Below are 18,156 nucleotides of genomic sequence, written 5' to 3' on the forward strand. Positions count from 1 at the left end.
GCCCTGCCTAGTTTTCTTAGTCCTCGCCACCATACAAAAAACTGCACATTTCAAAACATATCCATAAGCATCTCTCTCTCTCTCTCTCTCTCTCTCTCTATATATATATATATATATATATATATATATATATATATATATGTTTATATATATACATGTATATATATATATATATATATATATATATATGTTTATATATATACATGTATATATATATATATATATACACACATGTATATATATATACATGTATATATATACATGTATATATATATATATATATATATATATATATATATATATATATATATAGCTATTTTGTAATCTATTTTTATAAATTAATCCAATATTTGTTTCTTATAATGCAGGGTTGAAGGGATTCAAAAGAAAGTATTTTGAATTGGATGCAAAGTATAGCATTAGAGGACGGAAAGATGTACTGGATAAGCACCCTGGATAAGCACCCAAGGGAATCAAAGATTTCGAAGAAGAGGTCAATCGATTTTTCTTTAGGTTTAGTGGTTTCTACAACAAGCAATGCTCCTCTTCTAGTGCCGAGTGAAGTACATGAATCTACTCAACCAATTCGAGCAATGTCTTCCGTATTTGTTGATTTGGGCATGTCAAGAGTTCTGCAAGTCTTGTATTTTATACTGAGGCTGCAAAATTTAGCAAGTCTTCCAGTGTTGTTCCTCCAGAGATTTGTGCCTTTAAAGTAGAGGATCCCGATTTCAAGGAACAAATTAAGGCCAGCATGGATTATGACAGTAGTGCCGACAGCTTAGATTCTGTGGTAGAAGCTAATAAGGATATGCCAAACTTGTCCTTGATACTTGTCGTGCCAAGGAAGTCAGTAAAAAGGGATGTTGATTTCTCTATAGGAACTCGTAAAGAACAGGAGGTTGTAACAGGAATTTTGCAAGATCAATTCACTATCATTTGATGAGAAATTTTTTGATTTCGTCTACGCTTCTGGGGCTAGTGAGCAACAGTATCATATATTGACTGATATTTTCAATAGGCCACTTGACATTTCGTTAATTTTGGAGCAGCAGATTTTCTAACAAAGGAGAGGTATGATTTTGAAGCTTCTCTCAGGAATGGGAGAGTCTCTATTTGTGGGATAGCTTATGTACATTTAATGGATTGCTCTCCAAGTTCCAAGTACTGGAATCTTCTCCAAAAAAGGTATCTACAACTTCCATCTGCAAAGTGGCGTGCTCCATCCACCCCAATCACTGTAGGATGCTGGAGGAATCGATCGGATTCCTATGCTTCCTTCACTGTCTATACACTATTATCCCTTCATTAGGGGAAGAGGTGTTCTACGAGGAGACTGTTGATATGAGGATGTGCCTGCAGATGAGACCAGCCAGCCTAATGTGACGAGGACGAGGTTGTTAATGAGGTCCACCAGCTTGAACGAGGTGTTCGACGAGGAGACTGTTGATATGAGGATGTGCCTGCAGATGAGACCAGCCAGCCTAATGACGAAGAGAAAGAGGTTGTTAATGAGGTCTAGCTTGAACGAGAGGCAGAAGATCCTAGACCTGGTAGGACTCAGGAGTCAAGGTTTGAAGATGCCAGATGATCTATAGGAGTTCAATGTAGAAGACAGCGAGCTGATCCTGCCTGTACTCCTCTCGGAGTTCGATATTGGTGGGGGAAGGTGTATCTCCTTTTGAGTGATATACAAAATACATTTAGGATACGTGAAGACTATGCTCTATCTGCCATAGCCAGTTTTTATGATGGAGAGGAGGGATTTGTTTCAAAGGACTCTAGTGAAGATGAGGCCCTCAAGTTGAATTTTGATGGCAAAGACTGTCTAAGGAAGTGTTTCAATAAGGCAAGGCAGTATAGGGAGGATGGATTAGTCCTGGACGATCAGTCTTTCAAAAAGTTTCAGGAGGATCATGATTTTGATAAGCTGGAGGACTCTACACGAGAGACTACTGGGTGGACAAGAGGACGCTGGCAAAAGAGAGCTCAATAGATCTATGGATCAACAACGCGTTTGTATAGCAGATGAAAGCACTCAGGTACTAGAATCTCTCTCTCTCTCTCTCTCTCTCTCTCTCTCTCTCTCTCTCTCTCTCTCTCTCTCTCTCTCTCATATTTTTGTGGTATTCAAATTTCTTGCAGGCCTTTATGGAAGAGCCAAATCAATTTTTACAGAGGCACAATCAGAGCTACCGTGGTAGAGATGCTGCAGTATCTTACTACCTGAAGAGATTATCAACTGCAAAGATTTTGATCTACCATAATTCTATGAGCCAACAGGGTGTCTTAGCAAATTTCTTGTTCAAGACACTCTCTCGCTTTCGTGGCAGTACAATAATACCCAAAACATACGATAAGATAATTCTTGTAGAGAAAGTAAGTGCAGTAGATATTTTTGGATACTACCCTGGCTTAATAAGAGCTTCTAGGAGAGCTCACTGCTGCCAATGCTCTATCCTTAGGTATAGAGAATCCTGAGGAGTTAGATGAGTATGGAAAACATTTTCTACTTAGATTCAAGCAACCAGCCACACCATGTTAGCAATAAATTACTCAGGGATAGAGAATCCTAAGATTGTATTCAAAAATTTCTTGTATCATTACATTCTATTAATCCAGCAGTGATTTACATAAATCTTTTTTTCTCTCCATTTGTTTTGTGCTTGGATAGCACTTGAGTTTTTAAAAGCTTCAGATCTTTTCTGTTTTCTCTTTTCTATATCTCTAAGTGTCTGAAGCATCTTACACAACTTTAAGGTTTCTTTCCTGTGTAGTTGTTGGAGTATTCTACGGTAGAACCGTTGGAATACTTCATGCATGTTGTTTGCTTTTCTCCTTCCTCCACCATGTTGTGTATGCCTGAAATATGCATTTCTTGCCATATAGTGTGACTTTTCCATCCCCCTTGAGTGTTCCAAATACTAGGATTTCCATATTTTTGAATAACAAATGGCATATGGTTATAGAGAATATGCTGCATATCAACAAAGAGAGAATCAGTTGTTCATCAATCGTTTGTGCATATCAACTAAAAGAACATAATCATGAACCTTACCATGTAGTGTGTTATGTTGGAATCTGTCCAAGCTATCTTCATGACTCTTTTGAAAGTTTGCAAGTTGTCTTGAAAGCTCTTTTTATCTTGTTGTGTCCAGTTAACTTTGTCACACATTCTGAAAAGAACATCAATTGATCGCCAAACCTCTGCCTTGGCATGCCTTGATTCACTTTCTTGATCTTTCACTGCATTATGGAGATTTTTCCATTGTTCATACTTGATTTTGCTAATGTAGTTAGATTTATATACTTTTCCCATCTTGGTCCTTTTGTGTTTCTGGCTGTGGAGGGGTTTTGATAGAAATCTTCTTGCTTTAACACCTCCAATTGATGGTGACCTTGCGGAATCCATGCAATAAAGATAGGGTGACCTTGCGTTAGCTCCCTTGCTGCAATTGAATAAGAACTTGAGAGTCTTGAGGTCACTTGCAAGATGCCACTGAACTTGGAAGTCTCCCTTGTTGTCGACGCTAATGATTATGTTTCCCTTCATCTGTTCGCTCATCAATTTAGGAATGGGTGTATGATGAAACACCCAAAACAATGTTTCATGATCTTCTTTCTTGACTTGTTATTACAGATAAATAGATGATGTCAACTTTCTTCCCAAAACAAGAGAAAAACAAGTCTGTAGATAAATGCAATATGATTTACCTCAAATAATCCTAGCCACCATATATTTGTTTCAGATTGCAAGCTGAAATATTACGGATTATTATCCTTCATGCATTTATTGAGTGTTCTATTCATTAGTGTTATTGTCACTCTTTCTACCTTTTTCTCTTTGATAATCTCACATTCATCAAGCTTGATGACAAATTGAAGCACACCCCTTGTCTCCTCGGTAATAAGTGATGTCATAGAACTCTACCATTCTCTTTTGCAAAAGCTCCATATCTAGGAATATATTGTTGAATTAACTATATTGAATGCTGCCACTTTCTCCATTGAACTCCTCTTCAATGTGGTAGGGTTTATCGATGTATTGCAATACCTCTACATTCAGCTTATCCCGAAATCCCCAGACATCAGTAGGAGTTGGAAGTAGTTTCCCTTTGATTCCCTTGGCATCATGAAGATAGTGACTTCTGAATAGCATTGTAACCTCTTCGACTGACTCCATTACTGTCCATAGCTTCCTGTATTTCTATTGTGAAGACTACATTACTACTAACAAATTGTTCTATTATATCTCTCTTAACCACCTTGAACTTCTTTTCCTGCAACATTTCCTTTGCCATTCTTGATGTAAGCAAAGGATTAAATTTCTTTGCTAGATGGATATTCGGATTAATATTTTCCTTGTCAGGACACGCAGTACAACCCTGTAGTTACAACAATGATAATTTTTGACATTAAGAACATAGTCAATGATAATTTCTAACATAGTGATACCTTATTGCTTGGATTCTTTTCTTTAAGCCACCTAATGATAAGTTCTAACATCAAGAACACAAAATAAACAAAGCTTTAAATACATCTCTTACCTTATTGCTTGGATTCTTTTCTTTAGCCCACCCGAGCCAGGCTTCAGGCTCTCAAAGTTCTTGATTTCTCTTCCTTTGTCGTAGTCCAACGCTTGTTTCCTTTTGCCTGAACTATTTCCGTAGTCTTGCAAGTTCAATATCATTTTCCTCCATTCTCAATTTTAGTGCCTTGCATTCTTCTGTTGAACGAAGAAGTTGAGCTGCTTAGTATTGAGAGTATTGCCTTTCACTATTTGCATAGGCAGGAATGGATTGACAGTATCCTAGCAATCCATTGACTCCATCTCCTGTAAAACGTAATAGAGTTGTGGGATTAGAGAAGGGAGGATGGGAAGCAGTTGTAGGGTTGATAGGATAGATTGATCCATCACACCAAAGATCTATGTGCTGCAAACCAGACTCTCTCATGTTTGCCTTATCACTTGATGAGAGCGTTGCAGATTTTTTTTGCGCTTTTGAACGGGCTCATACTCACTATCAAGATCAATGTGGAGATAATATTTTCTCTTATTATCTACTTCGTTAAGCTCATTAGTAGAATGGTGCTTGCATTGTTGCTCTCCATGGACTACGTGTAAGGGTGAAGAGAGGGTGATAATATCTTGCTTATACTGAATTCTAGAATTTTCCAAATTTAGTTTGGTTGAATTTGGACTAGATTTGGACCTAGTTTGGTTACTTTTTGATTCGGTTTGGTTACTTTTTGATTCAGTTTGGTTCCCTTTTGATTTGGTTTGGTTCAAGAGAGAGGAGAGATAAAAATATCACATTATTTTTGAGTTTAAAACTCATTCAAGCATGTGAAATATGCACCTCCTTTAAAGAACTCCCCTTCCTTACATATGTGTCAAAATGGAATCATTATACCCAAAATATCTCATATTTTTAATATTGCTCATAGTTTTTTACTAATAAACACTTGTACATTTTCAACTCTTCATCTTATGTGAGCATTTACTCATTTTTGGATACTCAATTTATCTCATTTTTTTGATATTACTCATAGTTTTTTATTAATAAACCTTGTACATTTTCAACTCTTCATCTTATGTGAGCATTTACTCATTTTTGGGTATCTTCTTTTACAAATAGGATTTATCTCCTCCCTACACATGGATTGATGCTATTGGCCCATAGGAACCTTAATTGCATCAAATTCTATGTGCGAAATGCTTCATTAAAGAGCCTTATCTTGGTGTATAAGATTCAAAAATAACTACTTTATGACAAGCTAACAAGAATTACATTAAAATAATGTTATATGAGGATTCGAATTTATGACAAGCTTGCAGCTATTCATAAATGCAAGAATAGAATAATCACATCTTAAAATTCAATTGTTTTATATTTGTACATTTTTTCTAGAGAGAGAAAATAGGAATTCGTGAATTTCTTAGAAGGCCCTATAAATGATCTCCAAAATGTTCTAATATGGTTATGAGACTAGGAGGAGATAATATGTGGACACTCAAATCTCTCACACTCTCAAACCATGGCCTCTGATTCTAGATCTTGCTGCCAATCCATTTCCTCATGATAATTTCATTAACGTTTCTACCAAATGATTAGATTCCATAGTCAATATATATCCCAAGCACAAAAGCTATTAATCAAATAGAGACAGTAGTAAAGAAGCCAACTTATGTAGAGAAAATGTAGTATGGAAGTGGAATAGTGATCCCAATGCTTAAGAAGTTCATGTCCCTGGAGTGTCCACTTACCATCTCCGCGTAGTCTCATAGAAGCACATATTTGACATTGTTCTCATAACTTTTGAAGAGGCCATTGGATTTTATTAGGTATAAAACACATACATATGCATATACCAATAATACATGACATGCATGATTATTGTCCTGTATAGAACCTTATAAAGATAAATTTATTTATTGTGAGGATAGAATCATTTGTGTTGGCGGGTTATGTGGGATGGTAGTGGTGCAACTAGACCATGTGTGTGTGTGTGTGTGTGTGTGTGCGCGCGCGCGCGCGCGCACGCGTGTGCTTATGTGCATGTGTGTGTGTGTGCACATGCATGCATGCGTGCGTGCGTGCGTGTGTGTGTGTGTGCGTGTGTGTGTGTGTGTGAGAGAGAGAGAGAGAGAGAGAATGAAGTTAATGGTGCCATGCCTCAACTTGCTACAGTGTACATAATATTTCTACTATCCATAGCCCTCAAAATGGACATTACTATTTGTACTTTGGAGAGTACTATTTAATCATTTGTATTTAATCATTTGATATCCTCATAGGCTGATAAAAGTTGTGCCATCCAAAGTCCTCAAAATGCAAATTTCTATTTATACTTTGAGAGTACTATCTAATCATTTGATATCCTCATATGCTCCTATTTTTTTATAGATGTACCTATTTGTGCTCATCTTTACCAACTTGAAAATGGTTAGAAACAAAAACTTAGAAAACTAGTTATAGCAATTGGGGATAGTATAGTATAGAATTCGCCCCAATAGTACATTAAGAGGCATTTAGACTCTAAAGAGGCCCTCTTAATTAACATTTCATTAGGGATGGACCAATAGGAAAAGAGGAATGTGCATATTCTATCCACTTGAAAAGTAGGGGGGCTAGGCTTGTCACGCTAATTACTATTCTTGTCTCCTCCCAACTTTTGGGGACCATCAACTGCTAGCCCCCAAACTACTCTCTTAATAATCTCCCCTTCCATAACCCCTAATCTTCTCCCTTCCCCATCTCTCTCACTCTCTTCCTCTCTTTCTCTCTCTACATCTCCATAGCCACTAGTCTTCTTTCTCCCCAAGCTCTCTTCCACCCTCTCTCTCTCTCTCTCTCTCTCTCTCTCTCTCTCTCTCTCTCTCTCTCTCTCTCTCTCTCTCTCTCTACATTATTTTCCATCTGCAAATCTTTCCTAGCTAATCTTCTATATCCCCTTATCTTGTCTTCCTCATTAAACCTTTTTTTCTCTCTATCTCTTCATCCAGAAGATTATGGATTCATCAAGCACTTTAAGAAGATTTAAGAGCTTCTATTACACAACACAAAGGATGAAATGGGGGGAATGGGTGGAAAGAAGCTTTCGTAAAGGTGCTTGGGTTTTTATGCAACCAACTGCATGTCATCCACACCGTATTTGTGAGGGAGGGGTTTTAGAACATCATTGGAAGGGTAAGTTTTTTGAGTTCAAGCAAAAGAAAGAGAAAGGTTTGGTGGCTATTGTCCAACAAGTGTATGGGCTCGCTCACATCCCTATTCAACCCCAGCATGGAGGAACCAAGTTATCTTGCAATTTAAAGCACCCTGCATTCCTATTTGTCCTAATGTGCTAGCTTTTGTTCCATATTTGGGTTTATCATTTGATGCATTTTTGTGTTTCCACACCGTATTTGTGAGGGAGGGATTTTAGAACATCATTGGAAGGGTAAGTTTTTTGAGTTCAAGCAAAAGAAAGAGAAAGGTTTGGTGCCTATTGTCCAAGTGTATGGACTCGCTGACATCCATATTCAACCCCAGCATGGAGGAACCAAGTTATCTTGCAATTTTAAGCACCCCGCATTCCTATTTGTCCTAATGTGCTAGCTTTTGTTCCATATTTGGAGGAAATAAAGAGAAAAGCTTCAAATTGAAAAGAAGAAAGGTGATTTCCTTCACTTGTTGTGCATTAACTTTGTTGATTGCTCACTCATTTCTAATATTGGGTTCCTTTTCTATTTTTGTAGATTGGAAAGTGGATGGAGCCAACCACTATGATGACTCATGGATTCTTGATGACCTGTAATGGTCTCTGAATTGTAGGACTGCTCCCCATACTATTTGAGTTTAGATATTTTGTTTAGCCTCACAAAGTATATTTTTTATCCTTTTTTTTAGCCCCCAAATTTTGATACAATGATGTAATTTGTTGATGTTGAATAAAAGTTCCATCTTGCTTAGTTTTAGCTTTTTGTGCGCTATTTTGAAATGATGTTACTTGTTGTTAATTAAATTTAATTGCTAATCTTACTTCCCTTTTTAAATTTAATTGCTAATCTTACTTCCCTTTTTAATTGCTTGAGTGTTGAAAGTATTATTGGCGATGTGTGCACCTTCAAAATTGACAGTAGAAACTCCATTATTATCGACAAGTCACTGCTCTCAAGGTCGAGACATTTTTGTTAATAATATTGAAGTAATTTCTTGAAGAGTTGAATTCACTTTGCAAATGTTTGTAACGAAAGTGGGGAATCAAAAAATCCACCATCTTGAACTCAATCATCTTGATTGTAAGTGGGGTCGAATTTGGTGATTCTACTAAAATCAAAAGCTTAAAAGCATGTATTTTCCAATAAAAAAATTTCCAGTAGTCGTGAGCCATTGGAGCATGGAGACAAAGAAATCGTGATGATTTTCCACTCAAAAAATGGTTTTGGAGCCTCCTTCCTTAACTATTCATATCTATGAAGCCTAATTTTGAAGAGGGAAAGAGATCCCCATTTTGGGAAAGCCCCATTTTGGAAAAATCTCTTCTAAGACCATATTAGGGAGTTTGGAAAAATTCCAATTCCCATTTTGGAAGATCAAAAAATGGGGGGTACGATGAACTCTTTTAAGATTTTGTCAAGACCCCCTCATGTGACATATCATTTGAAAGCTCGGTTCTAAATCCACATTCTCTGACAATTGTAAAATTAGTATACTTAATATATACCAAAAATTAGATTAAAAAATAAATTTTCAAAGTAATGGAATGATCCCAAACTCCCTAATATGGTCTTAGAAGAGAAATTGGTTTTTGTGGAGAAAGGTGGTACTTGCAAGCCCTAGTTTCATTTCCTCTTTGGTCTTTGCCTGAATAGACCAAAAACCCTTTAAAAGTCTTCAATTTATTCAACTTGCCTTCGATTTCTTCTACTTGTACTTCTTATCGTCCCAAGCTCTGATACTACTATTAGAAGATAAAATACCCAATAATATTAAATCACAAAATAGGCTTGCAAAAGTATAGAGTAATAAAAACCAATACATCATATCATATCCAATGTGCCCCTACACAAGTGTGAGCACACACTTCCTCTTGATGTATTTTAATTCATATTACCTGAAATAACTTGTGAGGCTCAAAATAGCTTTTGCCACAAAGCTACTCTAGCAATCATTGAACCCATTCCCTATCTTGTTGGTACATACAAAGATGGGCTCTTAACGCAATTCACCTCGGGTAGGCAATTTTAGTCGACGATTCCTATACGATTCCTATCCATCCAAGCTGAGTTCAGCAACATCAACAATCAAGAGGGAATTCATTTAGATATTGGAAGGTAGAAGAGAGAAATCAATAGCCATTATGAAAAAAAGTAAGAAAATTATAAGGAAATTTGAAGGTAGAAAAGAGAAACTAGAATTCTTTTTGAGAAAAAGAACAAATTAAGAAGAAAATTATATGGAAGAAGAAATCAAGGAGCTTGCAAAATCAAATGATGAAAATTTGGAAATATAAATTCCATAAATTACTCCTTATATCCTTGAACCCATTCCCTATCAAATGATGAAAACATGGGAATATAAATTCCATAAATTACTCCTCATAGGAGGTACTCCTAGATGATAGGCAACAAGCTACCTAGCAATCCTTGAACCCATTCCATATCTTGTTGGTGAGTAAGAAGGTGGACTCTTAATCCAATTAACCTCGGATAGGCACTGTTAGTCTTTGATCCCTACACGTACAAGCCGAGTTTAGCAACATCGACATGCTCACAAGTGGCTTACTCCCAATTGAGCTGATCAAAGTTTTTAATATCTTGCCACATTAGTGAGAAAAATCTCACAATCAAGAGGGAATTCATTTAGTTATTAGAATATAGACGACAAAAATTGTATTGCCTTTATGACAAAAATCAAGAAAACAACAAGGAAATTCGAAGGTAGAAAAGAGAAACTAGAATTATTTAAGAGAAAAAAGAACAAATCAAGAAGGAAATTATATGGAAGAAAACAAGGAGCTTGCAAAATCAAAAGAACTTGGATAGCAACTAGATGAAACTAGAGAAAAATTGACAAAAAATTGTGAAATTTGAAAGGAAGAAGAGATAAATTGGAAGAGGAAAGAAGAAGCTTACAATGAAGGGAGAAATTAGCCCATCTTAAGGAGAGAAAAAAGAAGGAAGAAAGAAGAATTAAAGAGGAGCTTGCAACAAAGAGACATATTGGATACTAAATAAGGAGAACTAAGGACATGTCATGTGAGATCCACCGACCCAGTTCATTCACATAATCATAATGACTTCGTCCAAGCTCTTAAACTTCTTAAGCTTCAAATATCATAGACATGCACATAATTTCTCCACTTGACTCCAAGCATGATAACAAGTACTTATTCCTAGAGCTTGACATCAACATCATCTGTAGGAGCTCCTAGAGTTACCAATTACTATACAAAATTACTTCTTTATATTGCTAATATGTCATGATGATGCTTTGTTTGTTTTTTTTGCTAGTATGCCCTACATATGCTTATGCTTTGTAAGTAATTCAATTTTTGGACTAATTCAGTGAAGTGTTTTTTCTCAAATTCCCCAAACATTCTTTTGTCTTAAGTGAGGTATTTATTTGCAATGTATTGAATGAATCTCACTAAGCCCCAATGCTATTGTTGAATATGCATTTCATTGCTCGTTTTTCAAATTTCACATGCATTGGCTGGAAGAGTATAGGAGACTCGTGCATCTGAGCAATTTAGTGCAATTGAATGATGATTTGAGTCCATTTCATCTCGTCGATTCACCTTGGTATTTGATATCAAGATGAAATAATAAGAGATATCCAACGGCTACTAACATTGTGGGATCTCTCTCTCTCTCTCTCTCTCTCTCTCTCTCACACACACACACACACACACACACACACACAACACTTCATCAAGAACCCACAACCCATTTATTAAAACAATAAGCACATGCATGAATATTTGTAAGTTGAGGTGACTAAAACAGTATCTGCAACACGAGTTCATACAAAGCATCTATTGAATGGAAAAAGTTCTTAAGCATCAAGGATGATGAGCCCAATTAGCTATTTGTAGTACTGGTTTATTATTCGAGAATGAGTTACCATAATTATAATTATAATTAATTGCCTAAATTTTTTGCTTTTCAATCAAAATGAAGATGAAGATAAAATCACAGAAAACACACACGTCAATACAAATGGTTGAGCTCCATCCAAGAGTTCATATTTGTAGGAGAAAAACATATTTGGATTCATAGCATAATTATGACCTCTCATGTTTACATGTACATTTCATATTTGTAGGAGAGAAACATATGTATATTCATAGCATAGTTATGACCCCTTATATTTATATGCATAGCAGTGTCTTGACTAGTGGAGCAGGCAACTAAGGAGCAAGATTAGAAGTAGATCGATAAACCACTTAAAAGGTAGCCCACAAAGCAGCAAGCCTTATATAGCACCATGGGGTTGGTCTTTCCTGGAAGGTACTCGATCATACCACCAAATTGCTGGAAGATTTGGCTCCTACATAGAGGAGAAAGCAAGCAATTTGAAAAAGTTTTTCCCCTTGTGAAAGGGGAGCTAAAAGGACTGAATATGAATATGGCCACACAATAAATGAAAGATGAAGTTGGGAATGATAATCAAAGGTAACATAAGTTAAACATCAATATATATTCAGGCATGAAAGCTTGCAAGAACTGAATGATTTTTGTGTAATTAGTCTAATTTCAATCATTTGTCCTGTGGCACCTGTAAAAATCCGTATTGGGTGTATGAGCTGTAAGACCTGTATGTGAATACTCGGGTGCCAAATTATAGCACCAATCCAAACAGAGTTGAGCTGTGTTGTGAAGCGCATGACCACCCCAACTTCAGTTTATACTCGGGACGAAAACGATTATCACGTGAACAAATTGGAAAATTCTCCAAAAAAAAATGTGTGGTTTTGTTTTTGGAATGGTGGGCTGAGGAGAGCTGTTATCCACCCTCACGACACTTTGAGCACTATTTTCATGCACTCGTAGACGAAATAGCTGATAGAAGCAGAAGGTAAGACCTGCACAATACAAATTTACAAGTTAAGAGGTTGATTCTACTTCTTCCCAGTTCCCATAATTCAGAAGAAAAGAACAAATAATCATCTGTGAGACACCAAGGGAGGTGTTCTCACCCTGAACAGTAAGAGAGAGCCATTGGCAGACAGCCAACCAACCCTTGACACTGTGACACTGGTGCAGCTTTGTTTCACACACTTAGACATTAATACCACCTTAATATCGGCCTGCAGTCCATGAGCAAGAGCCGGCTGCCAGTTTTCTCTTAATTAAGGACTGTGCATCATGTGATGGACATAATTAAGAAGGAACAGTGCATCACAATCACAGGGAACGGTCATTTTCGGATTCAGAAACGCCGGGAATGGTAGCTTCTTTCCGTTCCAGTTCCTGTTCCATGTGGCTATATAGTCACAAAGAATGGCAGTTCCTGGCCTTTCCCGTTCCCGTTCCCATGTTGCGTTCCATGTGACTATGGAGTGCATGTATATGTGCATGCATGACCCTACAGCCCGTGCATGTTGTGGGAGTTGCATGCAAGCATATGTATGTGCAACCGATACAATCAAAGGTCATATTAGAATCCTGCTCTTAATCCACAAGTATTCTTTGAAGATTAGTAGCCAGAAAATGTAGCCAGTGGGATGCACATTTCTCCATAACCAACTATCCAAAGTACCAGTAGGTAGCTCCTTTGGAGATGTACCCAAAGATGGCTTACTCAAAATTTGTTGCAGCATTTAGAGAGATTGATTCCACCGGGTGAGGTCTTGGGTTCAATCCCCGCTTCCTGCAAACCTTGGATGCCAAAATATACAAGAAAAAAAATTCTAGATGATTTCTCTCTGGATTGAGAGTTTGAAAAAAAAGGAATATAAAAGTACAAACGGAGTCCAAGGACAGATATCTACCAGAAGTTGAGAAGATTACTTGGGAGCCAAATGAGTATAAGCAGCAGAGACCACATCCTCACCATTGCCTTAACCATCTCACCTGAGTGGTCAACTTCAATTCTTCCCCCAACGGTGGATCAAGGTCTTCTTTCGCTGGGACATAGCTCTATGGATCTTCGGCCTCCAAATAACCTTGCTCCCTTGGTCTTCTCAATAAGACATGATTGCACCTTTCTATCTCCCACAATCAACCATGGAAGCGAAGGGAACCTCAGGTCCCCACTGCAGCATATTGTGATCGGCATCCATAGTCACACCTAACCAACAAATCCTTGATGGTAATTGCAGATCCACCTTGCCAATGGGCGTGTAAGCCCACGGTGTGAGTTTACAACTTGGACAGGGGAGGTCCTGAGTTCAATCATCCAATATCGCGACTACAAGAAACTTTGAATTTGAAAGTGTGATTAATGGGATTTAACTACCAAGACCCTCCCACCACCACCACCCCACCTGCATACCCCTTGTTCACCTAACCAGTGTTCCTTGCGTTCAATCCAGCTTCAACAGTAAGGCCACATTCCCTGCACTCAGCACCAATGGTTAGCAGTGAGCACAAGCATAGTTCTAGGGATGCCTTTGGAGCAGTTTCTTCTCTGCAAGGTCTCTTTTCTTCTTGCAATACATGGCCAGCCATGATGGGCAGACAGTCCAGTTGTCTGTGCTGAGATGCAGCATGGAGATCCCAATGTCACTGCCTTTTGGACTTCCCAACAGCAGGTACCACAAAGGATCCCACATCTTTTCACGCAGGACCCCCTGATGCCTCACCTTATCTCATGAGAATAACCATTGCCTGGGCAATGGAGATGTTCGCAGCACTTCTCTAAAAGGAAGACACCACATGCCCTGCACTCCGCTTAAGAAATCCTGTTGGACCTCACAACCTTGCAGGTTAGGAAGGCATGCTGCTGTGAGACCATTGAGACAGCCACTCCTAAAGAGTCCGTCAGCACCATCCACACATCTTTTCTTTTTTTCCAAGAAAAGATCATTAGTCAAAGAAAACATCTGCATAGTGCATGACTACACCCTCCAAAATGGCTGATCCGATACAAAGAATTCTTGTGTAAGGTCTATAAATTAAAAAAACATTAAGACGGAGATATCCCTCTCTGGCTGGCCACTCTCCGAGGGAGGCTTCAATGGTGGAGGGGGTGATTCGTGAAAGAAGCCACACTGAGGCCTGTACTCCCAGATCCCCCACGCCCCCCCCCCAACTCTGCCAGTGAAGAAAGGGCCTGAACTCCAGGTGTGCAAGAAAGCTACGGGCCACTGCTGCATTCAATCCGGATCATCTGTGAGGCAATCCCATCTCCCTCGAAGGGTGTGTATGATGATGTCTGTCCAAATGAAGGGGATAGTCTCTGGAGCCAACTGTGGCCCACCAGATGTGCCAGGCAGCCACACCTGGATCCCACTAAAGCCCGGCCAGGAGGCTGTTCTCCCAGAGCCATAGTCACCATGCCAGGTTGTTTGCAACCCTCCAGTGAGGAGGGATCGAGGTGCCACATGTGGTCGTGGAACCTCTCTTGCAAAACCACCCAAGAGCGGGACCGGGAAACGTGGGGTTTTTTTTTTTTGGGGGGGGGGGGGGGTATAGCCCACGAAAGCACAGCCAGGAATCCCACTGCCTGGGCTGGGCCAGAGTTAAAATGGCCCCATGAGATGTGAGAATGGGCCAAGAGGAAGTGGCCTGAGGGAAGACAAATAAGACATCAAGGGTGGTGGTGATGCTCCTCATTGCAAGAGGGCCTCCCAGGCATGGAAAGGGGGGCCATAAACATATCCTCAAAAGAGGTACTAAGTTTGCAGGTCCGGGCTGCCAAAAAGATCCATCAGGTGCCAAGTGGCCATGGCCACCAAGGGTGGGGGTGCAGACAAAGATGCCGGAAAGTAAGAAAAGAAATCCTTCCATGGCTCTCCCCACGCTGGAGGCCGCATACAATCAGCTTGCCTATAAGGGCTATGCAGAGTTGTTAGATCAATGATGCCCAGCCCCCCTTTGTGGAGGGGGTGGACAATCACTCTCCAAGCCACCTTGGCCCTGGCAGCGCTGTCATCGTTGTTGGACCATAAGAAGTTGCAGATAAATTGCTGGACCTGGCCGATGCACAAACAAGAAAGAAAGAAAGTTATATTAAACATCTCCAAGAGACACAATGTGTCTAAGAACCAAAGGTGGCACAAGAGTTCCATGTGTTACTGGGCCATGGAAAAAGACTAACAAAGCCTTACAAAAAGATAGACTAGCTGTATGTGTATCTCATCATCAGCATCAGCATGGTGTGCACTATGGTAAGCATGTGAGTACATGTGAAAATACAGGTGGAGAATGCATCTCCAAGTCAGTATGGCTCATGTGGGTGTGATATCAAACCAAGTCGGAGAGGGAAGGAGTCCCACCCAAAAACCATGCAACTTGTGCCAGTTGATCTAGGTGCCAGATGCAAGGCAAAACACTCTATGGCTCAGCAAAAACTGAAGATTCCCTTCCGAACCGGAGTAGACTGCAGCTAACTCTGCATCCAAAAGCTCCTCCAGGATGCAGATGGGCAGTGTAAGGCCCTGAGGACCTATATCTTGCGCACATAAGAAACCGCTCATGGCCCCTGCAACAAAGAGGAAGAGGAAGGAAGCCAGGGGGCAGCCCTGGTAAACCAAGTGGGATATACGAAAGTGATCCCCTCATTCTCCCTAAATGAGGGCTTGGCTATATGCAGACGAGTAGAGGACCGAGAATCCCATCCACAGCATGGTGCCCTCCAAGAAAGCCCAGCCAGCTCAATCATAGGCTTCCTAAGGAGAAACACCAGATCCTCTTGTCACATCTGCGCCAAGGCAGTTGCCACTCAAGAGTGAAGATGTTATCCAAGATGCTCCTATCCTATATAAAACCTCTCTAGGTGCCATCAATAAGATTGGGGAGGTAAGGCTCCAGCTGAAGACTGATCACTTTGGTGAGGATTTTGTAAGCGGAGGGTGATGGGGCACCAGTATCACACCTCAAGTCTGTCGGCTCCCTCCTTGGGGATCCAAGAGGCCCTTGATAAGCCTCTCTGGAAGCACACTTCTCCACGTAACCTCGTTGAAGGCCACTTGTGGACCAACCTTCATGCGATCTCAGTGCTGCTGGAGGAGGAAGACCAGAAGCCCATCGTCCCCTAGCCATTTTCGGCAAGGAAGAGCTTGAAGAGCCCACTCCAGCTTTCCCTCGAAGAAAGGCAAGTCCAAAGATCTCTGTAGGTTGGGAGCCACAATGGCTCTTGCTGCCAAACCTCTGTCGGGCCCAATCCTGAAGAGCTGAGGGTGGGTTAGCCAAGAGAAGCTGGGAGTAAACGTAAGTGATGATGGCGCCATAGTTGCATGAAACAAAAATGGCAATGGCAACGGCCGGCCTCTAGGAAACAACAACGGCTCAAAACTAGGAAACAGTGGATGTATGCTACATAATATAAAAATAATGAGAAAATCAATAACTAGGAAAAGTTTGAGGAGTACATAATTTGAAATGAACAGTGAGCAAAATTTGTAGAAAATCACTAAGCAAGCACTAGATGAGACAAATCAATGGGTGATTTTTTATTGGAGATAAGGAAACGGAGAAACGGAAACAGAAACGGCGACTCTCAGGAAACGGCGTTTCCACGTTTCCAGGCTAGGAAACGGCCGTTTCCTGTTACTATGGATGGCGGAGACCCAAGGGGGTCTGATGACACCACCGCATCTCACCTGTGAAGGCAGTACAAGCCATCCCTGCAGTGGTGTGGACCCATGGAGACAAAGATGTCCCTTTGCACCTTGTCCCCAGCCTATGTCCAATAGGACACTCATGCGTGGTATCAGTACTTCACTCTCTTCGTCACTATGGTCTCCAAAATGGTGTGGGCAGAGCCTCCATTTGTGCGCCCACATGGGCATTGTCTAATTTTTGCTCTTTAAGGCATTGTAAGGAGGCAAGGCTGCGGCGTAGGTGTGTGAAAATGGTATTTTTCCCAGCCCTAAAAGGGGTTTTTATTTGATTTTATTTGGGGTTTTGGTCTTGTGCTGCTGGCCGACAGCCCCTGCTCTGGGCCAAGCAGCAGCCCAACCCCATATATATATATATATGCATCGTTTCATATTCAACACAAGACATCATATCATCAACCTCTCCATTGCCGGTGCTACCTCTGCAACAGCAAAAGCATCGTTTATCATCTGCAGCATCCATTGGCTCCATCCCGTGCTCACAGCAGCCACCTACGTTTCTGTCCATATCTGTGTGTTGTCCACTCTACCCTCTACAGCAGCAACACTCCCTGATCTGTGATATCTGCAATGCTCAGCCCTTGATACCTGCAGCAAATCTCATCTACATCAGGACAGCAGCCCTCTCTGCTCATCATCACTTAACGACATCGGGATAGCAGCCCTCTCTGCTCTTCACCACCTACTTCGTGACGGCAGCACACCATCTACCCGGGACAGCAGCCCTCTCTGCGTTTCTCCTGCAAACCACTCATCTGCAGGTTTGCGTTTGTCTGCATCCCCTCACCTTCGGAGAGCCGTCGCCTCACATCGACGCGTGTCTCTCTCATTTCTGTGTGTGAGCTTCTCTACCCTGCACCTAACCCTAATGTGCAGATTTGT

At 40.2% G+C, this 18,156-nt stretch overlaps 1 protein-coding gene across 2 annotated transcripts in view; it reads right to left on the reverse strand.

Annotated features, from left to right (window-relative positions):
* Positions 1–12,132: 12,132 nt before the first annotated feature.
* LOC147618650 (putative mitochondrial adenine nucleotide transporter BTL3) overlaps positions 12,133–18,156 on the reverse strand; it is a 61,506-nt gene continuing 55,482 nt past the window's right edge. For both annotated transcript variants that reach the window (XM_086773683.1, XM_086773682.1), the window contains one exon: positions 12,133–12,573. In XM_086773683.1, coding sequence (XP_086629809.1) covers positions 12,505–12,573 — 69 coding nt within the window. In that variant the 3' untranslated portion in view covers positions 12,133–12,504. The remainder of the gene's footprint in view (positions 12,574–18,156) is intronic.

Source organism: Cibotium barometz, chromosome 34, assembly GCF_041138505.1.
Source record: "Cibotium barometz isolate CiBa-2024 chromosome 34, ASM4113850v1, whole genome shotgun sequence".
Lineage (NCBI taxonomy): Eukaryota > Viridiplantae > Streptophyta > Polypodiopsida > Cyatheales > Cibotiaceae > Cibotium > Cibotium barometz.